This window comes from Cebus imitator, unplaced genomic scaffold (genome assembly GCF_001604975.1).
Source record: "Cebus imitator isolate Cc_AM_T3 unplaced genomic scaffold, Cebus_imitator-1.0 Scaffold7, whole genome shotgun sequence".
Classification (NCBI taxonomy): domain Eukaryota; kingdom Metazoa; phylum Chordata; class Mammalia; order Primates; family Cebidae; genus Cebus; species Cebus imitator.
This window is the reverse complement of record NW_016107322.1, coordinates 9,319,341-9,341,589: the sequence shown is the minus strand read 5'-3', so window position 1 is coordinate 9,341,589 and position 22,249 is coordinate 9,319,341. Positions and strand designations below refer to the sequence as shown.

General features: G+C 34.6%; 1 protein-coding gene across 1 annotated transcript in view; it reads right to left on the bottom strand.

Moving 5' to 3' along the window:
* ROBO2 (roundabout guidance receptor 2) overlaps nucleotides 1-22,249 on the bottom strand; it is a 1,330,354-nt gene that overhangs the window by 93,395 nt on the left and 1,214,710 nt on the right. The window contains exons 8-10 of the mRNA XM_037742645.1: nucleotides 11,779-11,903; nucleotides 7,252-7,423; nucleotides 1,215-1,420 (exon numbers count right to left, since the gene is read on the bottom strand). Of these exons, the coding sequence (XP_037598573.1) occupies nucleotides 1,215-1,420; nucleotides 7,252-7,423; nucleotides 11,779-11,903 (503 nt within the window). The remainder of the gene's footprint in view (nucleotides 1-1,214; nucleotides 1,421-7,251; nucleotides 7,424-11,778; nucleotides 11,904-22,249) is intronic.

Here is a 22,249-nt window from a genome sequence, read left to right as displayed (position 1 = left end):
TGGACATAAGATTCTACTAATTGCTCCTCCACTGAATTTTTCTTCATGCACTATTACATCATCTACCTTAGCTCTGAGTCTCATCCTCAATATTGTGATTACTAAAATATACTTTCCAGCTTTAGTATAGCACTTGCTACGCAGTAGGTAGGAGGCCAAGACTTACAATACCTGGTTGAATGAGTTGAATATACTTATTGGTAGAGGACAGGTGGCCTCCACAATAACACCCTTCTGGTATTTATATTTTGTGTAATCTTTCACCTGGAGTGTAAGTGGAAACTGCTGGTTTTCTTTTGGCCAATGTAACATTGCAAAAATGTCAGTATGTCAGGTTTGTGATTTGTTACATATAACTGGAGTGTCCACCTTGCTGGGCGACTCCCTTCCTTGCTGACTTGGAGAAGGCAGGTAGTGATACAGGGAAGATCCAGATGGCAAGGGACTAGAGGCAACCTCCTGCCAACAGCCATCAAGAAGGTGAGGCTGTTGGTCCAGTAGCCACAAGGAACTGAATGCTACCAAGAATAATGTTGTTGGTAAGCAATCCATCCTGTGTCAATCTTCATATGAGATGGCAACTCTAAATGACACCTAACTGTAGGCTTGTAAGACCCTGAAGCAAAAGACCCAGCCAAGTCATGTCTAGGCTCCTAACTCACAGAATGAGTGATATAATAAATGTGTGTTGCATTTAACCACTGTATTTTTGTTAATAGTGTTACATAATAATAGATAGCTGATACAATACTCAGAAGTAGACATCTTATTTTGAGTTGCTCCTGAAGCAGGACTGGCTTATTAAGTTGTCAGGAATGCTCATTCTTTATCATGTAAATGTTAGTAAAAAACCATCAATGCCTTGTTCTTTCTGTGGGTTTATGTCCAAACTACACGGCAACTTAACCTAAACGCTAAAGTTTTCCGCTAACGAGGCAAACTTGCCTGTCATGTACTCAGTCTCATCTCTTTGTTTTTCTTCTACTCACTTCTTTGGCCAAGCCACTTTAACTACATTTCCTTACAATGTTCTTTGGTTAGTGAAAGTAAATCAGAAGTGTTTGTCACTTCTGAAAATACGTAAAAACATTAACTGTTTTTAAATGTACAGCAATTATACTAGGATATAAGATTTTAATTTCACAACATAATTTTTCCATAGAGCAGCTCTTATATGTAGATGATGATTCAAGTGCAAGTCCAATATTACTTACCCGTAAATTCTTAATCTGCAGTGTGCCTTGCTCTTGTATAGTTGCTCTTGGATCTCTACCCAGAAAAGTAAATCCCTCCTTTAGCCAGCTAATTACAGGAAGAGGATCACCAGTGGCTTTACATTTCAGTAATGCTGTACCATCCACTGCCAGCGTTTGGTTGGCTGGGCCTTGTAGAATTATAGGTGGAGGTCTATCTGTCAAAACTAAAGAATAAAGCTATTTTCAGGGTATTTTAACTTCAATGAAGTCCAGTAGTCTTGATATACTGACATTGAAATTACGGCGAAATCCCAACACAATATGTATGACTCATAACTTATTCTAAGTAATATGTATATTCTTAGTAACATATATTCTAAATCTATCATACCTCTATCATCTATGCATTCATACAAATATAGTATACTACGGCCATACTATTTTTGTCAATAACTTCCTCTGTGTTACCTATAGTTAAAATGATATTGAGATCTTTATTAGAGTTCACAGTTTGGGGGAATAAAACATTAAAAGTAAGCAGTCTTTTCAGAACCTATCATGAGAAAGCCAACCACATTTAACTGAAGCTAGAATTTATGGTACAGGGTCCCTTCATATCAAAACATTGCAGATTCTAAACCTGCTTTATTCATGATAAAACTCAAGAAAAACAGTAAAAATTGTTTATTGTTCAAAAACAAAAATTAGAATCATTTATTTTACAGCTTTTTTCATCAAAGGTGAGGCTTTATTTACTTTCAATACTAAATAAAATATTTTAAGAAAATATTGAAGTAGAATATTTTAATAATTCTGGCACATCTGGCAGTAATTAGGCAAATAGAAATTCAAACTGAAAGTTTCATGGTACTTATCCTTCTGGGTCAGAAAGAGAAGACCAATAAACAAAACATTATAATTTTTAATGCAGTGAGAAAGTGAGTCTGTATTATAAGAGTAGAGCATACTAATTAAATTTTAAATGATTTTTTTCAAATTAAATACCCACACAGAATTCAGGTAACTTCTTATAACCTGCTTTTATTGTCGTATCCATGAAATCACTAGATGCAGCCAAAGGTCATCTAATTAGTTTTCTTCTTTCCTTTTTTTACTGACCAAATAAGTAGCTCATCACCTTTTGAATGAATCTGATCAATAAAATAATCGAAAATCTCCTGGCCAGACATAATTTTCAGTTTCAAGGATGTTATGGGTGAAAGATGACCACAGGTTTCCATGACACTAAGGTCAAAGGTTAAATGAACATTTAGGGATTCCAGTGATCCATGAACAACTCCATGGTTTTCTCTCACTATGTATTATAAATCCTCAATAAACCATTCATATAAGATCATAATGTGACATTTATTGTCAGGACAAGATATAAATATATCTTATCTCCCAGTCTTTTTAATTTCTATTGGCTCTATTCACAGAATGCTGATTACAATTTCCTAATTCTCTGAGAGAAAAAGAGAGAGCAAAAGAAAAGAAGAAATAAAGAACAATGGCAGTGAACTAATGCGGAGGTCTTCTAACGAAATGTCTTGAAACTCAAGTATATTGAAACATATTAGCTTAATCTATGATCAGTAAAATTGTTCCTCAACATAGCACTATTCATCATTAGCAATTTCATCTTTTCTGAATCCTTGAATTATAAATATTTCCAGAAAGTGAGTCTATATAAAAATGTGACAGCAGATACACTGATATAAATGGAATACAGGAATATCTCAGGGGTATTGTAGGTTTGGTTCTAGACCACAACAATAAAGCAAATACTGCAATAATGAAGGTCACACAGATTTTGCTTCCCAGTGCATTTAAGAGTTATGTTTACGCTATGCTGGAGTTTATTCAGAGTAGAATAATACTATGTCTATAAAAAAAAATGTTCATACCTTAAAAATACTTTATTGCTAAAAAATGCTAACGATCATTTGAGCCTAGAGTGGTAATATTTTTGGTGATGGAGGATCTTGCCTCAATGTTGACAGTTGCTAACTGACCAGGGTAGTGGTTGTTGAAGTTTGGGGTAGTTGCGCCAATTTCTTAAAATAAGACAATAAAGCTTACCATATTCATTCACTATTCCTTTCATGAAAGATTTTTCAGTAGCATGCAATGCTGTGTGATAGTATTTTATCCACAGTAAAATATCCTTCAAAATTGGAGTCAACTCTCTCAAACTTTGATGTTGCTTTATCAATTAAGTTTACATGATACTTTGAATCCTTTGTTGTCACTTCCACAAGCTTAAACAGAAGTGGATTCCATCTCAAGTCATCACATTCTTTGCTTGTCCATAAGAAGCAACTTTTCACTTGTTCAACTTGTATCATGTGACTGTAGCAATTTAGTCACATCTACAGGTTCCACTTCTAATTCTAGTTCTTTTGCTATTTCTACCACACATGCAGTTACTTCCTCCACTGAAGTCTTGAACCCCTCAAAGTCATCCAACATTACAAACTCCTGGTAATGTTGATGTTTTGGCCTGATCCCATAAATCAGAAATGTTCTTCATGGCGTCTATGATGGTAAATCCTTTCCAGAAGGTTTTTAATTAACCTTGCCTAAATCCTTCAGTTGAATTATTGTCTTTGACAGCTATAGCCTTGAAAACATATTTCTTGAATAAGACTTGAAAGTTGAAATTATTCTTTGATCCATAAGCTTCTGAATAGATGTTGTGTTAACAGATATAAAGACATTAATCTCTTTGTACATCTCTATCAGAGCTTTTGGGTGACAAGGTTCATCATGGATGAGAAGTAATGTTTCAAAAGGAATTTTTTTTTTCTGAAGAGCGGATCTCAACAGTGTACTGAAAATATTCAGTAAACCATTCTGTAAACAGATGTGCTGCTGTCATTTAGGCTTTGTTTTTCCATTTATAGAGCACAGGCAGAGTAGACTTGGAATAATTCTTAAGGGTCATAAAATTTTCAAAATAATAAATGAGCATTAGCTTAATCCTAAAGTCACCGGCTGCATTAGTTACTTACAGGAGACTTAGCCTGTCATTTGAAGCCAGGCATTGACTTCTCTTCTTCAGCTATGAAAGTCCTACATGACATCTTCTTTCAATATATGGCTGCTTTGTCTGCATTGAAAATCTGTTTAGTGTAGCCAATTTCATTAATGTGCTTCTGAATAACTACATGAAGCTCAAAATCAGCTCTTGATGCTTCACCTTGTACTTTTTGTTACAAAGATGGCTTTTTTCCTTAAATCCCATCAACCAACCCCTGCTAGCCTCATTTTTTTCTTCTACAGCTTCCTCACCTCTCTCAGCCTTCACATAACTGAAGAGTTAGGGCCTTGCTCTGGACTGGCTTTGGCTTGAGGGAATGTGGTGACTCACTGACCTACCCAGACACTAAAACTTTCTTCTTATCAGCGATAGGCTGTTTGACTTTCTTATCGTTTTCGTGTTCACTGGAGTAGCACTTTTGGTTTCCTTCAAAAACTTTTCCTTTGCATGCATAACTTTGCTAACTGTTTAGCACAAGAGGCCTAGTTTTTGGCCTTTTTCGGTTTTTGACATGCCTTCCTCACTAAACTTAAGCCTTTGCAGCTTTTAATTTAAAGTGAGAGACATCTGACTTTTTGCTTGAACACCTGGAGGCCATTGTAGAGATACTGATTGGTCTAATTCCAAAACTTCTGTGTCTCAAGGAATGGGGAGGTTCAGGGAGTGAGAGACAGACAGGGAGTTGCCAGTGGGCAAAGAAGTCAGAGCACACACATGTATCAATCAGATTTGCCATCTTATATAGGCACAGTTTGTAGTAACCCCCCAAAATTATAGTAATTTCAAAGATCACTGATCATAGACCACCATAACAGATGTAATAATAATGAAATTGTTTGAAATATTGTGAGAATTACCAAAATGTGACACGGAGACACAAAGTGAGCACATGACATTAGTAAAATGGCACCAATAGACTTGCTTGACCCAGGGTGGCCATAAACCTTCAATTTGTAAAAAACTTGGTATCTGCAAAGTACAATAAAACAAGGTATGCATGTAATCATTTGTTTCTCTGAACATGACATACGTTTTCATTCCACCATGGAATTTCAAATGGCTCTAAAATTCCCTGAATGATTATAAAAATAAATGTGTTTAAAATGAAAATAATGGCTCAGATAATATTAAATTATTAACCAATATGAAAAATCAAAACTATGAATAGAAGCTTAAGGCATGAGCCAATGTGGCAACTTCAGTTTTAGAGACAGATTCATTTATAAAATGTGTGTAGATATTTAGTTCTTATAGTTATTTCTCTACTCTTAACATCAACAACACTGTAACTTCCAATCGATGTGTCTGCAAAAGGATCTTGACTTTGTAATTGCTTACTCAAGTAAAAATCAATATAGGAATTAATGTCCAAGCCAGTTGTAACAAGATGGCCAGAGCCATCTCAGTTGGTAGAAGATTTAAAGTTGGTTATCCCTTATTTTTGACCAGAAAGAAATCTAGAATAACCACTGATTTGTGAGATATCATGAACTAGTGTAAGGTCTCAAAGGTTTTCCACTTATTATATCAGATGTAATTCTGAATAGCCACCTGTTTTATGAACCATATAAGTCACATCAACTGGCTCTTTTAGTTCATCAGTTTTGCTTTCTACAAATATGGTTTGCCTTTTCCATAACAATTTCCTCACTTAGAAACATTTGAGAGTCAATCTTCCAAAAAATATTGTAAGTAGCTAAATGAGAGCCAATATCATAAGCATTATGTTTGGAGTGTTCTTAGGAATAGAATAAAATGTAGGCTTTGACCAAAATATCTTATTTTTCAAGTGTGTGTATCTGGACATTTTTGCTGACAGGTGAAACCATAAGATCTTTAAAATGATTAATAATTACCTTTTATTCTTTTAAAGAAATATAGAGGTACAGAGAATCGAAGACCTTGCCCATCTAAAGAAGAATTTCTCATCACTGCTACCCTTGAACCTGACTTCTCCCTTTAGTTTCATAGCAGTAAATCTCTGCAGCAACATCAGGTGCAGCCCTTAACGACTCAATGTCCCTGCAGCCAATGTTTGTCTGTTCTATTTATTCCCATTCCTGACATGTCACTGAATCAGGCCATACCATGAACAGATATTAAAAAATACTGCCTTTCTATTAATTTTAAATGACCTTTTAATCTACATGTAAATTTGAATTGTATGAAAGCACATCAAATTTCACCAGCAGATAAAGAAGGGGATCAAGAGAGGCCACAGACCATAGCACTTATATCTCAGAAGCCAGCATTAGGGGAGAAAACAAAAATAAAAATCCTCACAAATAGAGGAGAGTAAGAAAGAATTTTCAATTTAAGACATCAAAGAATAGGGATTAAATTCACGCTCAGAGGTTCATGAAATAACTCAAACTCGCTAGCTGTCAATTGTGACAAATAAGCTGCTGGGGAAAACATCAGATTATGCAGAATCCTTCATCCTTTTCAACTCTCACTATGAATGTAGGTGCTTCAGTTAAGATTCAAAGTGCATATGTGCAAACAAAAATAATAATTTTAGCATTCTTCAGCACTTTGAAAGGTAGTTAATTTAACTTAGTGAGTGAAGAATTAAAGTCATCGGAATGTCCTCATGCAATTAGCTAACTGAAAACTCATCTCTGATAATATTAAGAGTGGTATCACCTCCTCCTAGAGGAAAACAAAATTATTAATGTCTAGTAGAACGAATCGTGTCAGCATAAAATCTAAATAAAGATATAGAGATTATATTTTAATATGCAGTGAGTGTAATCACATTTATTTAAAATAATGCACCATTCTATTTTTAAGAATTAAGAACTTTGTCTCTGAAGTTCTTCTTTAGGAAAAATAACTGGTATTCAATCAGGAAGAATTAGAAACTACTAAGAAAATATGACCGGAATTCAAAGTGAAAAGATAAGCACACACAGAGATGATTTAACAAATCAGCAAGCTCCGCATGATTAAGGTGTATCTAGAAATAAAAATCGTTGTTGTCATAAGAGAAATTGAATAAAGATATCGCACCATCAGTAACCTCCAGCTGAGCTTTTGCTAAAATGCTTCCTGCCACAGTTAAGGCCTGGCAGATGTAGTAACCTGCGTCGGAACGTTGAATGTTGGTGATTGTGAGGTCTCCTGTTGGTGAAACTGAGCATCTACTGTTGGGCTGCTGGGGCTGGTTTGGGAAAAGTAGGTTCTGTGGAAGCAAACACAATCTCATCAGTATTCTTTTTACTTTAAAAAAATGTTAATAAAAGCTACTACAATTAGCGAATATAACGGGAAGAAGAAAATATATAGATTAAAAAATATATGGCACAGAAATGTTTAATGCCACACAGTGGGTTTCACTGATTGATAAACTTTTTCCAATTCATGGTGAAATAATACACTCTAAAAATTCAATATCTGCTAGCTGAAAGAATAGTCATTTCTGTTTTTAAAGAATAGGGATCTTTATCCCAGCCTGATTTTCTGCTAGTTACTTAATATCTTTGAAACTGGTTTTTTCACCTGGAGAATGGGCAAAACAGCTCTTATCTGACTCAACTACGAAGGCCTTATGAAGACCTGGCCATAACATTAATTGTGTATGGGTTCTATAAACAGCACAGCTCTGAAGAATGCAAAACATAATCGCCGTTAATCATTTGAATACTTGATGGACTCAGTTGAATTTCTACCAAAGTTGTTCAAAAGTGTGTAACAGAGAGCTGACTCTACTGCTATAAAGTTTTTGCAGCTTTGAATGGAGCTATGAACAAATGCTACATTCTAAGCAAGATTAAACAAATTACTGTAGATAAGAAGAAAATGTAGAATTTTTCTAAAAGTGTATACCTTAAACAATTTCATAGTATTACTTTCTTTTAAAAACAATATTACTTTAGTTTACTCTTTATCTCTTATTAAAAACATATCGCCTAATCATGAATTGTAAAAGTTCTGCTATGAGAGGAGTAACATTAATTTGGATGAACTATGTTGCTTTACTGTTGTTCAATTAAGAAAAACATTTGAGTATAATAAATTATGTTGAGGCATGTTTCCAAGTTGGATTATAAATAAGAAGATATCAATTTTTATGTTGTATTTACTTACAAAAAAGGACATTATAACCCTCTGGGATCTGTTTCTCCATATAGTAATTAATTTTCCAGGTTTGTAATTAAACAGTTTCAATACGTTGCAATCAGGAGGTAATAACATTCAATTAAAGGCACAGGACACATTTTCACCTTAAAATGTTTTTACCCTTGAAGTAATACCAATGGAAGAGGATAAAATAGGGTATTAACACTTTTCAATTATGCTAAATGACTTTAATCCAGCAAATGATGTCCCACTTTAATTAGAAGCTCTTCTCTTTATTGCAACATGATGGATGTCCACTTTATTAGATTCAAGTGTGACACTATAAGCCCACTTTACATAAACATTACCATGTTATTAAACTCCTTCTAAAAGAAGTGATGTTTGGTAGCATGTCAGAAATGTAATTTCAATATGCCATTGACCTCATAAATGTGTACTACTGTATAAGGCTAGACATTTTCATGCATATGAAACATAATTTGAGAATCAGCTGATTCTACTGTAGATTCCAAATGTATTACCAAAATAAAGCAGCTAAAAGAGAGAATATAAATTTTGAAGTCATTTGGAAATGATACAATAACTCAAAGTGCACGCTTTCCTACAATTAGCCATTAGAATACTAATTTACATAGCACTAATACATCAGATGGGCCTTATTCTCTATGGGATCTCTTCCTCTACGATGTACCATCAGTCCACCTTCTAAATGATTCTTTGACATGGAAAGTGGCATTATATGAAGGTTAACCCATCATCTTTATCCCCTGCTTGCATGACATAGGCAAAAGAAAATGGATTACAAGAAAAACTGGGAACTTCACAGCTCCTCCTGCCTTGGAGAGTTCCTGGGTATCCTATTAGAGCTAATTGGCATTATCAGCATATACTGAGGAATATGGACCATTAAGTCCAGGCTTTTAACTCTTCCTAGTGATGGATGGTCATAGATCACTGTAAAAACTGGATACTAGAGATAGTAAGACCGATTTATTTTTTCCCAGTATTCCAATTCATGATTTGAAAATTTATAATTTGCTCAAGCACTTATCTCTCGTTATCATGCACAGTATTTTTTTTTCTCTCTCTCCCTCTTTCTTCCACCCCATCCCTCTGTACCTCTACCTCTGTCTCTGTGATAGGAGAGAGATAGGTGAGGAAAAGAAAACTAAACATAGGATTTTGTGTAATCTTTAACATTAACGTATCTGAAATTATATGCTATTTTGTTAAATGCAAAAAAAGGGAATACTTAAATGTTGTTATTTATTTTGAAACCATTAAAAAACAATGTAGCATATTTGAATACCATGTTTATTAAACTACAAGGCCAATACACATTTTATACACTACCTTGTAATTCAACTTGGAGCTGCTTTAGGGGATGTGATTTACACGTGATACGGTCTTATCTATATACTAAAAAGGCACGTTATAATGAGGTTTCACTCTATACACGGATATCAAGCGTAAATATGCAATGATGAAATTGCTTTACATCATACTTACTATCAGTGATACAACATCTTGCTTAACCTTCTTAATGTGTAAAGCAATTTTATATGTAAACCGACAGATTCATTTAAACTTTACTTGTGTGAAGTAAAATGTATTAGCTCTGTATTTTAGATTAAGAAAATGAGCTTCAGCAAACATAAATACCACACAAAAGTTGTATAATTTATAAGGTGGAAACTGGATTTTGAATTCTCTCCTTTTTCTGTACATGTATGTATGTACATTTATATGTCGATGTGTGTATCTATGTGTGTGTATGTGTCTATGTGTGTGTCTATGTATGTGTATGTGTGTGTGTTTCTATGTGTGTGCATGTATGTGTATGTGTGTCTATGTGTATGTGTGTTGTATGTGCATGTGTGTGTCTGTGTGGTATGTCTGTGTGTGTGTCTGCCTGTCTGTCTCTGCATGTGGGTGTATATGTATATGTGTCTATGTGTGTGTGTGTCTGTGTTTAACTGTCATGTTGCCTTACACTCACTTTAGAGTCTGGGACACTAACATCTGAAAAGAATTTAAAAGCAAAGAGTCAAAGAACTCTATGTGTAGAAACCTATTTTCTAATTACTAAATTATAAAGAAGATTTGAGAGTTAAGGCCTGGAACAGCTCTGATGTGAGATAAGGCGGTGGCCATTACCTTTCCTTACATTCCCATCACTACATTTACATTCCACAAATCCCAAGAGGAGATTTGAGAAGAGTTGAGTAAAGAATAAAACAAGGAGAGTTGAGCAAAGAATAAAAGGCCATTTGTCCATCCAGACTGAGCTGTTAGACCTGCTAGCTGGGAGCTGGTACAGGAATTTATAGAAACCCACAACAATTAGAGATAACGGCTGAGCAGAACTCTGAAGGCTTCCTTGCACACATACATATTGCAGATAAACATATATAAGCTTTAATCAACAGATTCTTCAAATGCAACTTACATTTCCCATCTCTGGCCAAGGTTTTAGATTTCCAGAGATGTTTAATAATGATTTCCATTATCTCCCCCCCCCCAAATTTTTCTGGAACATGTAGTAATAACAGAAAGTGATAAGGAAGACCACCAGTAGGTCTCTTCCTCAGAATACGCCTAGTAGTGCATGTTTCTAGAAAGTTTAGAAGGAAAATACCTCCAGGTCCCGTAGGAATGCACAGATAAATTCTTAGGCATGCAACACAGTTTTTGATCTAGTTTAAGCTGGAAATTTCACTCATTGCCTATCAACCTATAGGCTAAGCACTTGTCCAAGTTTGGACCAAGTTCTAAATGAGAAAATTAGTGTAACCAGTTGACTTTTCATAGCGACTCTGAGAGTCTATGTTTCCCAGAGTGGGAGCTGGACAGGACATACCAGAGCAGAGCAAAGACAAGACAGCTACGGGTTCCTTCTAATGTACTATGTATTATTTACTGTCTAACCCCACTATGGACGAATCCAGGAAGAACAGAGAAGAAAAGATTTATCCTACTCTTAAATGGAAGCATGCTTTAATTAAGGATAAGAAAAGTCATTTATGCTGCATATCTAAGAGAGAGGATTGAAATTAATTCTGGGCCAATTAAAAAAATATTTTCCATGTCACAGAGACTGCATATGTCCTGACTTTATCATACCACTTAACTCAATGCAAGAAAACAAAAGTAGCTTTATATTCACAGATTTTAAATAGCCACAGAGGTTTTCGTTGGGTTTTCAAAGGTAATTTTGTTACACTTCGTTATTGCTATTCTATGTGAGACAGAATTTTGAAAAAATTAGTACTAGCAAATAAAGAATGCTATTACTAGAACATCTGACTCCCACTTATTTTTAAACTCATCAGTCTCTTTTTCAGAAATAAAATAAATTCAAACATTGAGAACAAGAGAAGCAAGGCAAGCTTTGAGGAGCAGCAGAGACAGGGGAAGTTCAGAGATTTCAGAAAAGCAGTGAAGCCTCACACTCACCTGGCTGCCTTCTTTCTGCCAAAAAACAGCTGGCTGTGGGTTTCCTTTAGTTTCACAGGGAAATGTCACTGTTCGACCTTGAGCAACAATCTGATCTCTTGGCCGAACCACAAACTGTGGGGGAGCTATAATTTAAAAGAAAAGAAAGTGTGTAAATATCAACCATTGACAAAGAAAAATATATCAAGGAGAAAATATAGTACTATGTTGATTGTTCAGTGCCAGAGAGAGACTACAGTTTTTATTTACCTTTATACACTTCTCTAAACACAAAAAGAAAGACATTATATTCAATCAAATGTGAGGAAAGAAGCAACTTTTTAGCAGACATATTTTAAATGTTGTACATTGTAATCCTTAGGCCTACATATACTTGCATAGGAAATTAATTTTTTTTATGATTTTAACATTTTTAAGGAAAAACATGGATGCTTAATTTGGTTCTGCTTTATAAATAAAGATAAAAAAGAATCACTCTCTCACTCGACCATCTCCTTCCTCTAAAGTCAATCTATTGACAAACATTGGTTGTTTTTGTAGTAACTACAAGAATTATATAAGGCACAGGGATACCAGAGGGTATAAAACATGATGTCTATTCTTAAAATACTTATATTCTAGCATCCAAGAGTTGAAAGATTAAAGACATTGAAGAAGAGATGGAAATTACATACAAGGATAATAAGCAATGTAAATAAATGTATTAAAATGGTTGACTCAATCTAATTTATGTCATTTAGATAGATAAACATTAGTCAGGTAATTACTATGTTCCCCTACTGAGCACTAAAGATACGGAGATGGAACGCTTTTATTCTGCAGCCATCAAGATGCTTGTAGTCTAATGGAAATGAAAAACACAATGACAATGACAAAAGTGAAAACAAAATTAAATAAACACTTATCTAAGACTACCGTAAGTGCAATGGTAGAGGTAATCTTAGAGCACAATGGAAGAGAATTTAAGTTTTTGTATATATAATAAATTTAGTAAGACTTAGGAAAAAGAAATCCCTTTGTGTCGTGAAACCTATGGAAGGCTCTGTATAGAAAATAGGCATTATGGGAGCTTTGAGGTAAATGGAAAAAGGAACACATTCCAAACAAGGAGATTACAGAGCAAAGTATAAGAAGCAAGAAAAAACTTAGGAAACAGTGTGTCATTTGGCAGGATGGAGGGTCCAAGTTATGTAAACACTTGTGTCTACAAAGCAGGGTTTAAGAAGTCAAACTGAGGATTTTATTCTGACTTTTTCTAAGCTGAAAGTGACAGATGCAAAGGATAATTTTTGGCAGCTTTTACCCTCTAATGAATGTAGCACGGATTGGAGGGAAAGGCACTTGGTCTATAAAACAAGGAGTCTGCTGGAAGTAGCAAAATGGTACAGATGAAGCTAATGAGATCAAGACGTAAGTAATTCCTTTATTATACTCCAAAATAAAGCAATAGGGGTAAAAATCCTAAGAAAGTTCAGATTTAAATGGTGGTCTAATGATAATGAGAGAGAATAAAGTGAAAGACAGTAAGTGGTGTCGTTGGAAGTTTTCACAAGGGCATCTCCCTACCAAAATGCATTTTTGTTGAGCAGAAAACACTGTGCATTCCATGGCTTTTCTAATAATTGATTTTTACTTTAACTAGCTGCTTAGGCTGGAAATCTGAGACCAAGAAAACACTTTAAAATCAACTCTAATTTTTAGGACTCAGTGATACTCTAAAGCCCTCTAACAATAAGTGATGTCTGGTAAAAACTGTCACCTGGAATCATTTCAGTCCTTCAGGAGAAAAGAAGCGTAGGTCCAAGAATGAGGTAAATGTACAGCAGCCCCAAACAGGCAACCAATTCCTCATCCTTACAAGAATGCTAGCGTAGAAAAAGCAGCAGCGTTTTTCCAAACAATTCACTGGGATTTGTATAGACTTATTTTTTATGTTCTATTATGCTGCCTCCTAGTTCAACACAACTAACACATACCCCAGGGACAAACGGGATAAATCTACTAAGTGAAATGTTCTTCTATAACTATAGATAACAGAAGACTCATTCTAGCAGTATGGAGAACCCAGATTTATGAATCTGTTTGGACAGAGCATGGTATATGTTGCCTTGTATTTTCAGAAGATTACTTGCTTTTTACAATCTTCTTGTTATTTCTATACAATTCTCCTGAATCAGCAGATACAGTGATTTTTGTTTCTAATGTTTTCTAATAAAATGATAGTTTAAATCAATGTTACAAAATTACTTTAGAAAAACTCTTAAAACACTGCAGTGACCATTTTTCAGTAGAAATGTGAAACCAGGTATTTGTACCAAAAAAAGGCTTAAGGTTTGTTTCTATCATCTGGAATACTGTAGAAAAATTATCTTTGTTATGAAAAAATTAGGAATGAGTATATGGTATCTCTTTGCAATCCTATAAAGGAAAGTAATAGTGTCAATATGGACACTTGCTAAGTGAGAGGTATTAAATAATCTACCATGTATCTAAAATTATTAAAAATTCAAAACTCAATTCAGTCAAAATCAATCATTTACAAGACTTGAATAAAAATCACCTATTTAGCTTATTAGTTAATTTATACTGCTTTTGACCAGAAAGAATTTAAATTACTTCACAAAAGTTGTTAGTAAAACCTTAGAGTCCTGGATACTCTATCTAGTCCTTCCTTGCAAATTTTAAAAATAAATGGAAATACACAGGATTGAAATTATGAAATAAAATCAATGAAATATAAACATATATTTATGTATTTTATACTTTTAAGCACATTATTCTTCATCAATCTGTCCAGTAAAATTACCAGTCTATATCAGTAAAATTACCATCTGTACTTTAGAAGTACAGACTTCCATGAATTTAATTTTAAAACTTTTGAAAATTGTTTTTGTAGATGAGTGATATCGCAAGATGCTTCTGGCATCCAGATACTACAATTTTAACCCAGCTGCTAAAACACAGTCCCCAAAATAAGGACTGGCAACTGACCACATCTATGCATCCACTTTTCTGAAAAGACACAATTCATCCATTTAGTCACTCAAAATGTATTGATCAACCAGTAATAATGATACGTTCTGCTTGGTACAGGAGATGGGAAGACAAATAAAATTGCTCTTGCCCTATGGCAGAGGCTTCCAAGTAAACATATAAATAAATATACAAATATAGCAAAATGCGATTTTTAAGTGAAAACAGAAAAAATGCAGAAGGCATTGGGGGAGAAAGAGTAGAACAGAACCAATCAGGCCACGTTGTGAGGGAAAAAAGAGAAAACGTGCCACAACATGGCTACACTAGAGCTGTACTTTGTAGGATAAGAAAGAGTTGACTAGGTGAAGAGTGGTAAGGTCACTTGGGACAAAGAGAAGCAGCACATAAGGCAGAGACCCATTGAACTGGATTTTTAAGGGTGTGTGAAAGATTCTGATAACAAAAGAAATCTTAGAGGTGATATAGATAGGGCCGGATGATCTCTGCTAAAGGAGTATCACATTTTGTCTTTATGAAGATCTGTTCAAAGACATTTTTCTAAGAAAGATGTAATCAGATTTATATTTTGGAAAGGGTGCTTTGGAAGCAGTGTAGATGCGGATTGGAGAAAGAGTAAAGTCAAAGAGCTGGGAAATGTTTGCAAGTTGGGGCAGAAAATCCAGTTGAGAATTTGTATTTATAGGAGCACCTATAGATAACATTTCATCAGGACTTTTACAGGACAAAGAAATTCTGCAAAATCACAGCATGATATTTACCACTGATGGTATAATCTAAAAAGGCCAGAAAATTCTAATTTCTAGAGCTTTTATCCAATTCTGGATTGTATGAAAGACCACTGAGAAAAAACTCTCAGCATCTATGTTATTTATCCTGTAAAATATATTTTCAAGTGATGTTTGCTTATATTGTACATGTACTCCAAGTTGTAAATGTGCTGTATTTCAAATGTATCCAATAGATTATTGTCACCAGAACTTATGCCACGTTGATCTTGCTGGAACTAAAATCGTCTTATCATGTTTTTAATTAAAAAAAATTAAAATATAGAAACATTTATCAAAGCAAAAAATTTGAAGAGTATTCAAGTCTGTGAAAATATACATCCTTTCCTACAATCACCTGAAGGTGGAACAAAGAAACGAATTGCATCAATCACTTTTACTTTTGTAGACTCTCTCTCTGCCCAAGATCTATATTGCAATCTTTTGTGAAAGGATGTCACTTGAAGGAATTTACTTTTGAGGTTTTAAATGAAAAATTGCATCAATAATTCTTCCGATAATACTCCACAGTTTCAGTATCTCTGCCAGGTGGCACTGAAAATGGTCTGAAAAGACAGTAGTTGGCTGATGGCACCAATGGGAGGGAGTAGACAGAGGCGGCGTTTTATCAACACAGCACAATAGCACCAAGTGTGCTATACATAAAATAGATTTTCTATAATGACTCCCACTAAATATAAAAAAACACACAATTAGGTCCTCAAGATGACAATTCCAAACACACATTTAAACCCAATGTGAATTAAAGAGATTGAGTCTAAGCTCCGGAAGAATATGCCTGTTATAAAAATGGCAATTCTTCTATATGTCTCTAACAAGACTATAAAATATATATTCATATTCTGTCTAAAACCTGAAAGCATTGGAAAAATATTTTGTAGCTATGATGTAATATCCTATTTGCTTAATCTGTGAGCTGATTATACCTGATTGCTTCAGCTGTAACTAGAAATGAGATGAAGCAAACAGAATGGTACAATTCAGTGTTTAATCAACACAAGTTAAAAAACAATGGCTCTATAAGAAAAGTATGTTTTATGATTTCCAGAGAAGTAGACCCAAATATAAAAAGGTCAATTAAGATTACAGGTCTGGGACAGTTCACTTGAAACAGTGTTTTGAGAATTTAAATACAATGCACAGTAAATTAGATTTGATTTCTGCTAAATTATGCTTTGATACTGCGTTCAGCCCAAGCTGGCTTCAATCAAAGTCACGCTACAGCTCTGTTATGCTAATGCCTGCTGGTGAGAGTGAGTGGGCGATATGGAAATCAGAGGGCTGAACATGAGTGGGACGCACAGGCCGTGCACGAGGTGGGGTTTGAGATGGGAGGATGAGGACCCTAAAGGTTAATCACTTCATGTTCAGAGTTGTTTCAACAGGAAAATGTGACTTCCTATGGCAGGCATTAGCATGGAGACAGTCATACCACAGCTAGGAACATTCATATGTGACACAGGGTGAATACAGGCACGCTCAGCCATTCTTTTTCCTTGGATATAATTTTATGCCTGAATGAATAAACTTTAAATTCTGTAATAACCATTTTGAATTTTTTGACAAACTCAAGTAGAATTTTTTTGCTATATCATATATTTGCTTGTTAAATACTAACGTATTCTATAAGCATATTTAAGAAGCATCTCTTCCATCATTTGCTTGAGTTAAAAATTCACTTAGCCACAAACTGTTTAGTACAATGGCAATAATTAACATTAATTGAGTGTTTATGATATGCCACAGTTTGTGTTAAACCCTCCACAAGTGTTATCTCAATTCATATTTGAAAAGCCTATGTTTCATCTACTATTATAATGACGTAAAACCAGCAAACTGAATCTTATGAAGGGCGTAAGTAACACGGCTTTTTATTTTATTTTGTTTTAAGTTCCAGGGTGCATGTGTAGGATGTGCAGGTTGTTATATAGTTAAGTGTGTGCTATGGTGATTAGCTGCACCTATCAACCTCTCACCTAGGTATTAAGTGTAGCATGCATTAGCTATCTGATGCTCTCCTTCCCCCTGCACAAACCCCCTCGACTGGCCCCAGTGTGTGTTGTTCCCCTCCCTGTGCCTATGTGTTCACATTGTTCAGCTTCCACTTATAAGTGAGACCATGTGAGAAACACAGATTTCTGAAAGTTAAGTTAGATTGGAGGACAGGTTTGACTTCTGGTTTATTCCAATGCCACAGTAGGAACTCTTAAACACTGAGGTGCCAGATGAATATGGTTCCTTTAGAACAAAGATCTGATTAACTAAAAACTTGTCATGTCTAATACCAAGTAGAATGATAGAATTTCAATGCTATAACTTCCAATATGATGTAAAGATTTGACAAATCATAACATTACGTTTTCCTTGAATAATTGTTTTTACTATCATGGGAGCATAAAATCCATTCTTTCTTTTTCTATACTACCTAAAAGTATAACCTTTATTAAGCACACTTTCTTCAAGTTACTCTTTATTCATAAACTTATAGTGCTTTTCATTTCACCGCAGTGAAAACCTACAATGCTTATCATAGCAATGCTTACAAATTATTCTTCTCAGTGTAGTATTTTGGCTTCCATCAGCTGACCCAAGATTTTCCCATCCCGACACTCATTTGTCCCCAGACTAGCTCTAGCATTTCAGGAGAGCAGTCTACTTTCAATCACTGGCATTTGCTTGGTCCTGTGGTTAACCCACCCTGATATCAATTATCCTTTGGTCCTCTTTGTCAACAACGATTAACCTGAACAATCCCTGACCTTGTGCTTGTCTTGTGTCCTTTCCAATTTAAGGTACTTGCTCTTGCTTGCATTGCCTTGCTTCTCTATTTTTCCCCCAGCCTATGTGTCTGACTTTCTCAGTTCAGTTTGAAGTTTTTACTGGTATGGGGTCGGTCTACTATTTAGCAAATAAATGATGTATTTATTTCACCTATAAAAGCCCCAAACAGTGAACACTGAATGAATTCCTGGGAATAGTACATTTTTAAAAAAATAGAATCCTTCATCTAAAGCAAATACTCAATATTTTTTCCATCTCATTATATCTAAGGAATAATATACCTATATTATTATACTTACTCCATTATACCTATATACATACCCACAGGTGAGAGTGACTTACTATTGCAGTAGTAAATATGGTGTTTGAAAAAAAAATGTGGTTTGAAAAGAAAACTAATCGATTCTGATATATGTTGTTTCAAATATGTTGTTTGAATACAAATCTAACTGATGCATATATGCGCTTTTGTAGAGGGTGCTGCTACACCAAGTTGAAAATTTATGTCCCAAAGACTATAAATGAGTAGCCAACATTCCAGAGTAAAAAAGCCCTATAGACAAATAAAGGAATTGTATAACAATAGGTTTTAAAAGTTCCTGCAAAAATTTGTTAACAGGCTTGTCTCTACCAACAAGAAACAAATAATGAGAAATCATTTCTTCACAATGCAATATAGACCGTAGTAAGAAATAAGTGTTTACTCAATTTATACTCAGCTCAGGTTGGGTTCTAACTGATACATGATTGTTTCTTCAACTTATTTAATTTAATTTTATTTTTACTGTGTAACATTTCGCTTGATTTCAAAAGACTTTCTGTTAATATCGGAAATGCATACACACTGTCATGGAAATATTTTATTTGAAGCTTATTAACACATAATTCATCTCAGAGGAAGCAATGCATTTATAATAAAAATATAAATTAGAAATATAAGATTTAAAACAACCCCTTTTATAAAGACCATTTACTCACATTTTACTCATTTGTCACTGTTTCCAGGGAATATAAATGATCAAATTGCTAAATTACCTCTCTTTCTGTTTTGTTTTTTACGGAGTCTGTGGCAATAAATCTTTTAGATGAGTGATACACTTTCTTTCCCACCAGTTACTTACTTGCAGCTAATAATAAAAATCTGATTCCATAGTAAAATGCCAATGTCTATACCTGATATGGTTTGGCTGTGTCCCAACCCAAATCTCATCTTGAATTGTAGCTCCCATAATTCCCAGGAGCCATAGTTGGGAGTAGCAGGAGGGACCCAGTGGGAGATGATTGAATCATGGGGGCAGGTCTTTCCCCCGCTGTTCTTGTGATAGTGAATACGAGATCGGGTGGTTTTATAAAGGTGAGTTCCCCTGCACAAGAGCTCTCTTGCCTGCCATCATTTAAGATGTTTCTTGCTCTTCTGCTATGATTGTGAGGCCTCCCTAGCCATGTGGAGCTATGAGTCAAATAAACATCTTTTCTTTATAAATTACCCAGACTTAGATATGTCTTTATTAGCATCACAAGAACAGACTAAATACCTTTTCTTTCAACAATAATCATATATATGTATATATGCTTTTTCAGTGTTAAAATGAAAAGTACTAAATGATTTACTGCTTTCAAAAATATGAAAAAATAAATAATCAAGCAGAATGGAATGACTACTGTGAATTATAATCCTTAGATTCTTCATCCATTTAGACTTCATATTCTACTCTACATCCATGAAAGGCCTCACATTACATATAAATTACATTCATTCCCTGTATGAGTAAAACATGTTACTATTACACAGTTATTACTCTTTACAGTTTGGAAACAGTCTTGGAACTTGTTGATTGTGAGATTAATTTTGGAGGTTTCATATAAAATCAGAATCCTCCCCTACCAAAATAATTCTCAATTATTCAAAATCTGATTACTTGAAATAGGCAAGGAAGTCAGCCAAAAATTACATAGTATGATTACAAAATGAAAGAAGTGGCCTTCTCAATTGCCATGTGTTGCAACTGTAAAGCAATTCCAAAGCGGGCCAATGACACTGAGTTTATCTTGGTCAGTGTGATACACATCCCCTAAAAACATGTATATGTTTTGTGAAAGTGGTTCAAACCATTTTCTTTCATTTAGAGTCACACATAATGTGCTCCTGCCTAAAATGGAAAAGTGTAAATATCAAAATGAAATAATTTGACAATAATATAGAACAGAAAGAATGCTTCTGAAAAGAATTAACTCATTTAGTTCAAAATGTCTTGCATTTTGGATCTCATAAGCAAGCAAATAAAAACAATGTTATAATGAACAGCTACAAGCACATAACCATTTTTACTTGGGTCAGTGCCTTAACATATTTGTTTTTGTTTTTGAAGGCAAAATATTACTGGAAAATACCAGAGTAATAAATTTGTACAAAAATGAATTCAGATGTTGCATGGTAATTTAATTCATAATACTATTCAATTATTTTTTAAAACAACATTAGTGATTTTATTTTGTGTCAGAGATTATCAAGATCTCTGTCCTCTGGAAGTCACCTCCTACCAGAAGAGACATGCGCGGAAACAATCAATCATGTTACAACACACGTTACAATTGTGTTGGGACATGTTACAATACAATGAGAGTTGTAATATAGTATATACTAAGCAAAAGAGCAGCTTGACTCAATTGGCCTTTTACAGGTGGAGAAAGGAGAGAGAGAAAGAAAAAGAGGAAAGAGATGGAGGGGAGAAGGGAAGAAAGGAAGGAGAGAGAAAAGAAGAAAAGAAGACAGAGGGAGAAAGAGAGAAAAAAAATTAATGTGTTCCTTTAGATTAAGTTGGTAAGGAAGGAAGGATGGGACAGTGTACCTCCCAGAGGAGAAAACTCAGGCAGTATGTTAGACATAGGAGTTTCTCAGACTGCTCCAAGGCACCATTCCCTCCCGTGGCTTCTTTGTCACCTTTGGAAATCTGGGTGGGTGTGCTCCTTTAGTCAGCTTGGGTATCGGAAGGCCTCAGGCAAGTAATATAGTTGGACTATGAACTTGCTTATAGTTCAAGTTTGTCAGGCAGAAATTAAACTGAGGGATTATTGGGGTGGAACCATGCATTTTTTTCAAGGAAATGGTATTTATTGGCTTTAGCAAGTCCACTCTAATCCTATATTCATATTAAATATTTCTACATTGCAATCAACAGTAATAGTTTACTCACACTCTAAATAAGGTGGGTAAATTTGCAGGTAATTTTAAACTTTATTATGTTTCAGATTACTAAAATAGATTTCCTTAATTATAGGTAAGCACAGGAAATCATGTAACTATCGAAATCATTATGCGATTCGCCATGCAAACTTTCACAGAACTTTTAAATTATACATAGGTATAAATTGAGGGTGTCCTAGGAAAATCCATCAAAATAATAAACAATTTCTGCACTTTTAAATTCTATCGTCCCATATTATTCTGTCCTTTACCAATGCGTATGTACTTTGCTTTTCTATTTATCTTTAGGACTAAAATACTAAAAATAAAACAATAAAATTTTGTTTTCTTTAAGGGACTGTTAACATGCAATAAAAGCGCTATTAACTTCAAGGCTAATTCATTATTAGAAAAATTAACACATTGTTTGTAAAGAATTGATCTCATTTTTGACCAGCAGAAGAAGTCTAGTTTACAGTGGTGAAAACTTCTTTCAAGATCCTAAATTCCTAAATTGGGAAACTAGACTTCTCATATCTGGGATAGAAGGGGTTGTGAGTGTCGGAGTAAAGAGAGGAAACTGTAGCTTAAAAGCGGCTCTTCCAGTAAATGGTGAGACAAGACATCCATTTTCACTCACTTAACCTGTCAACTTGCCAGAACTGACATGTCAGCACTCCAGCTAAACCACGAGGGCTGATCATATCCCATTATCTCATTTTTT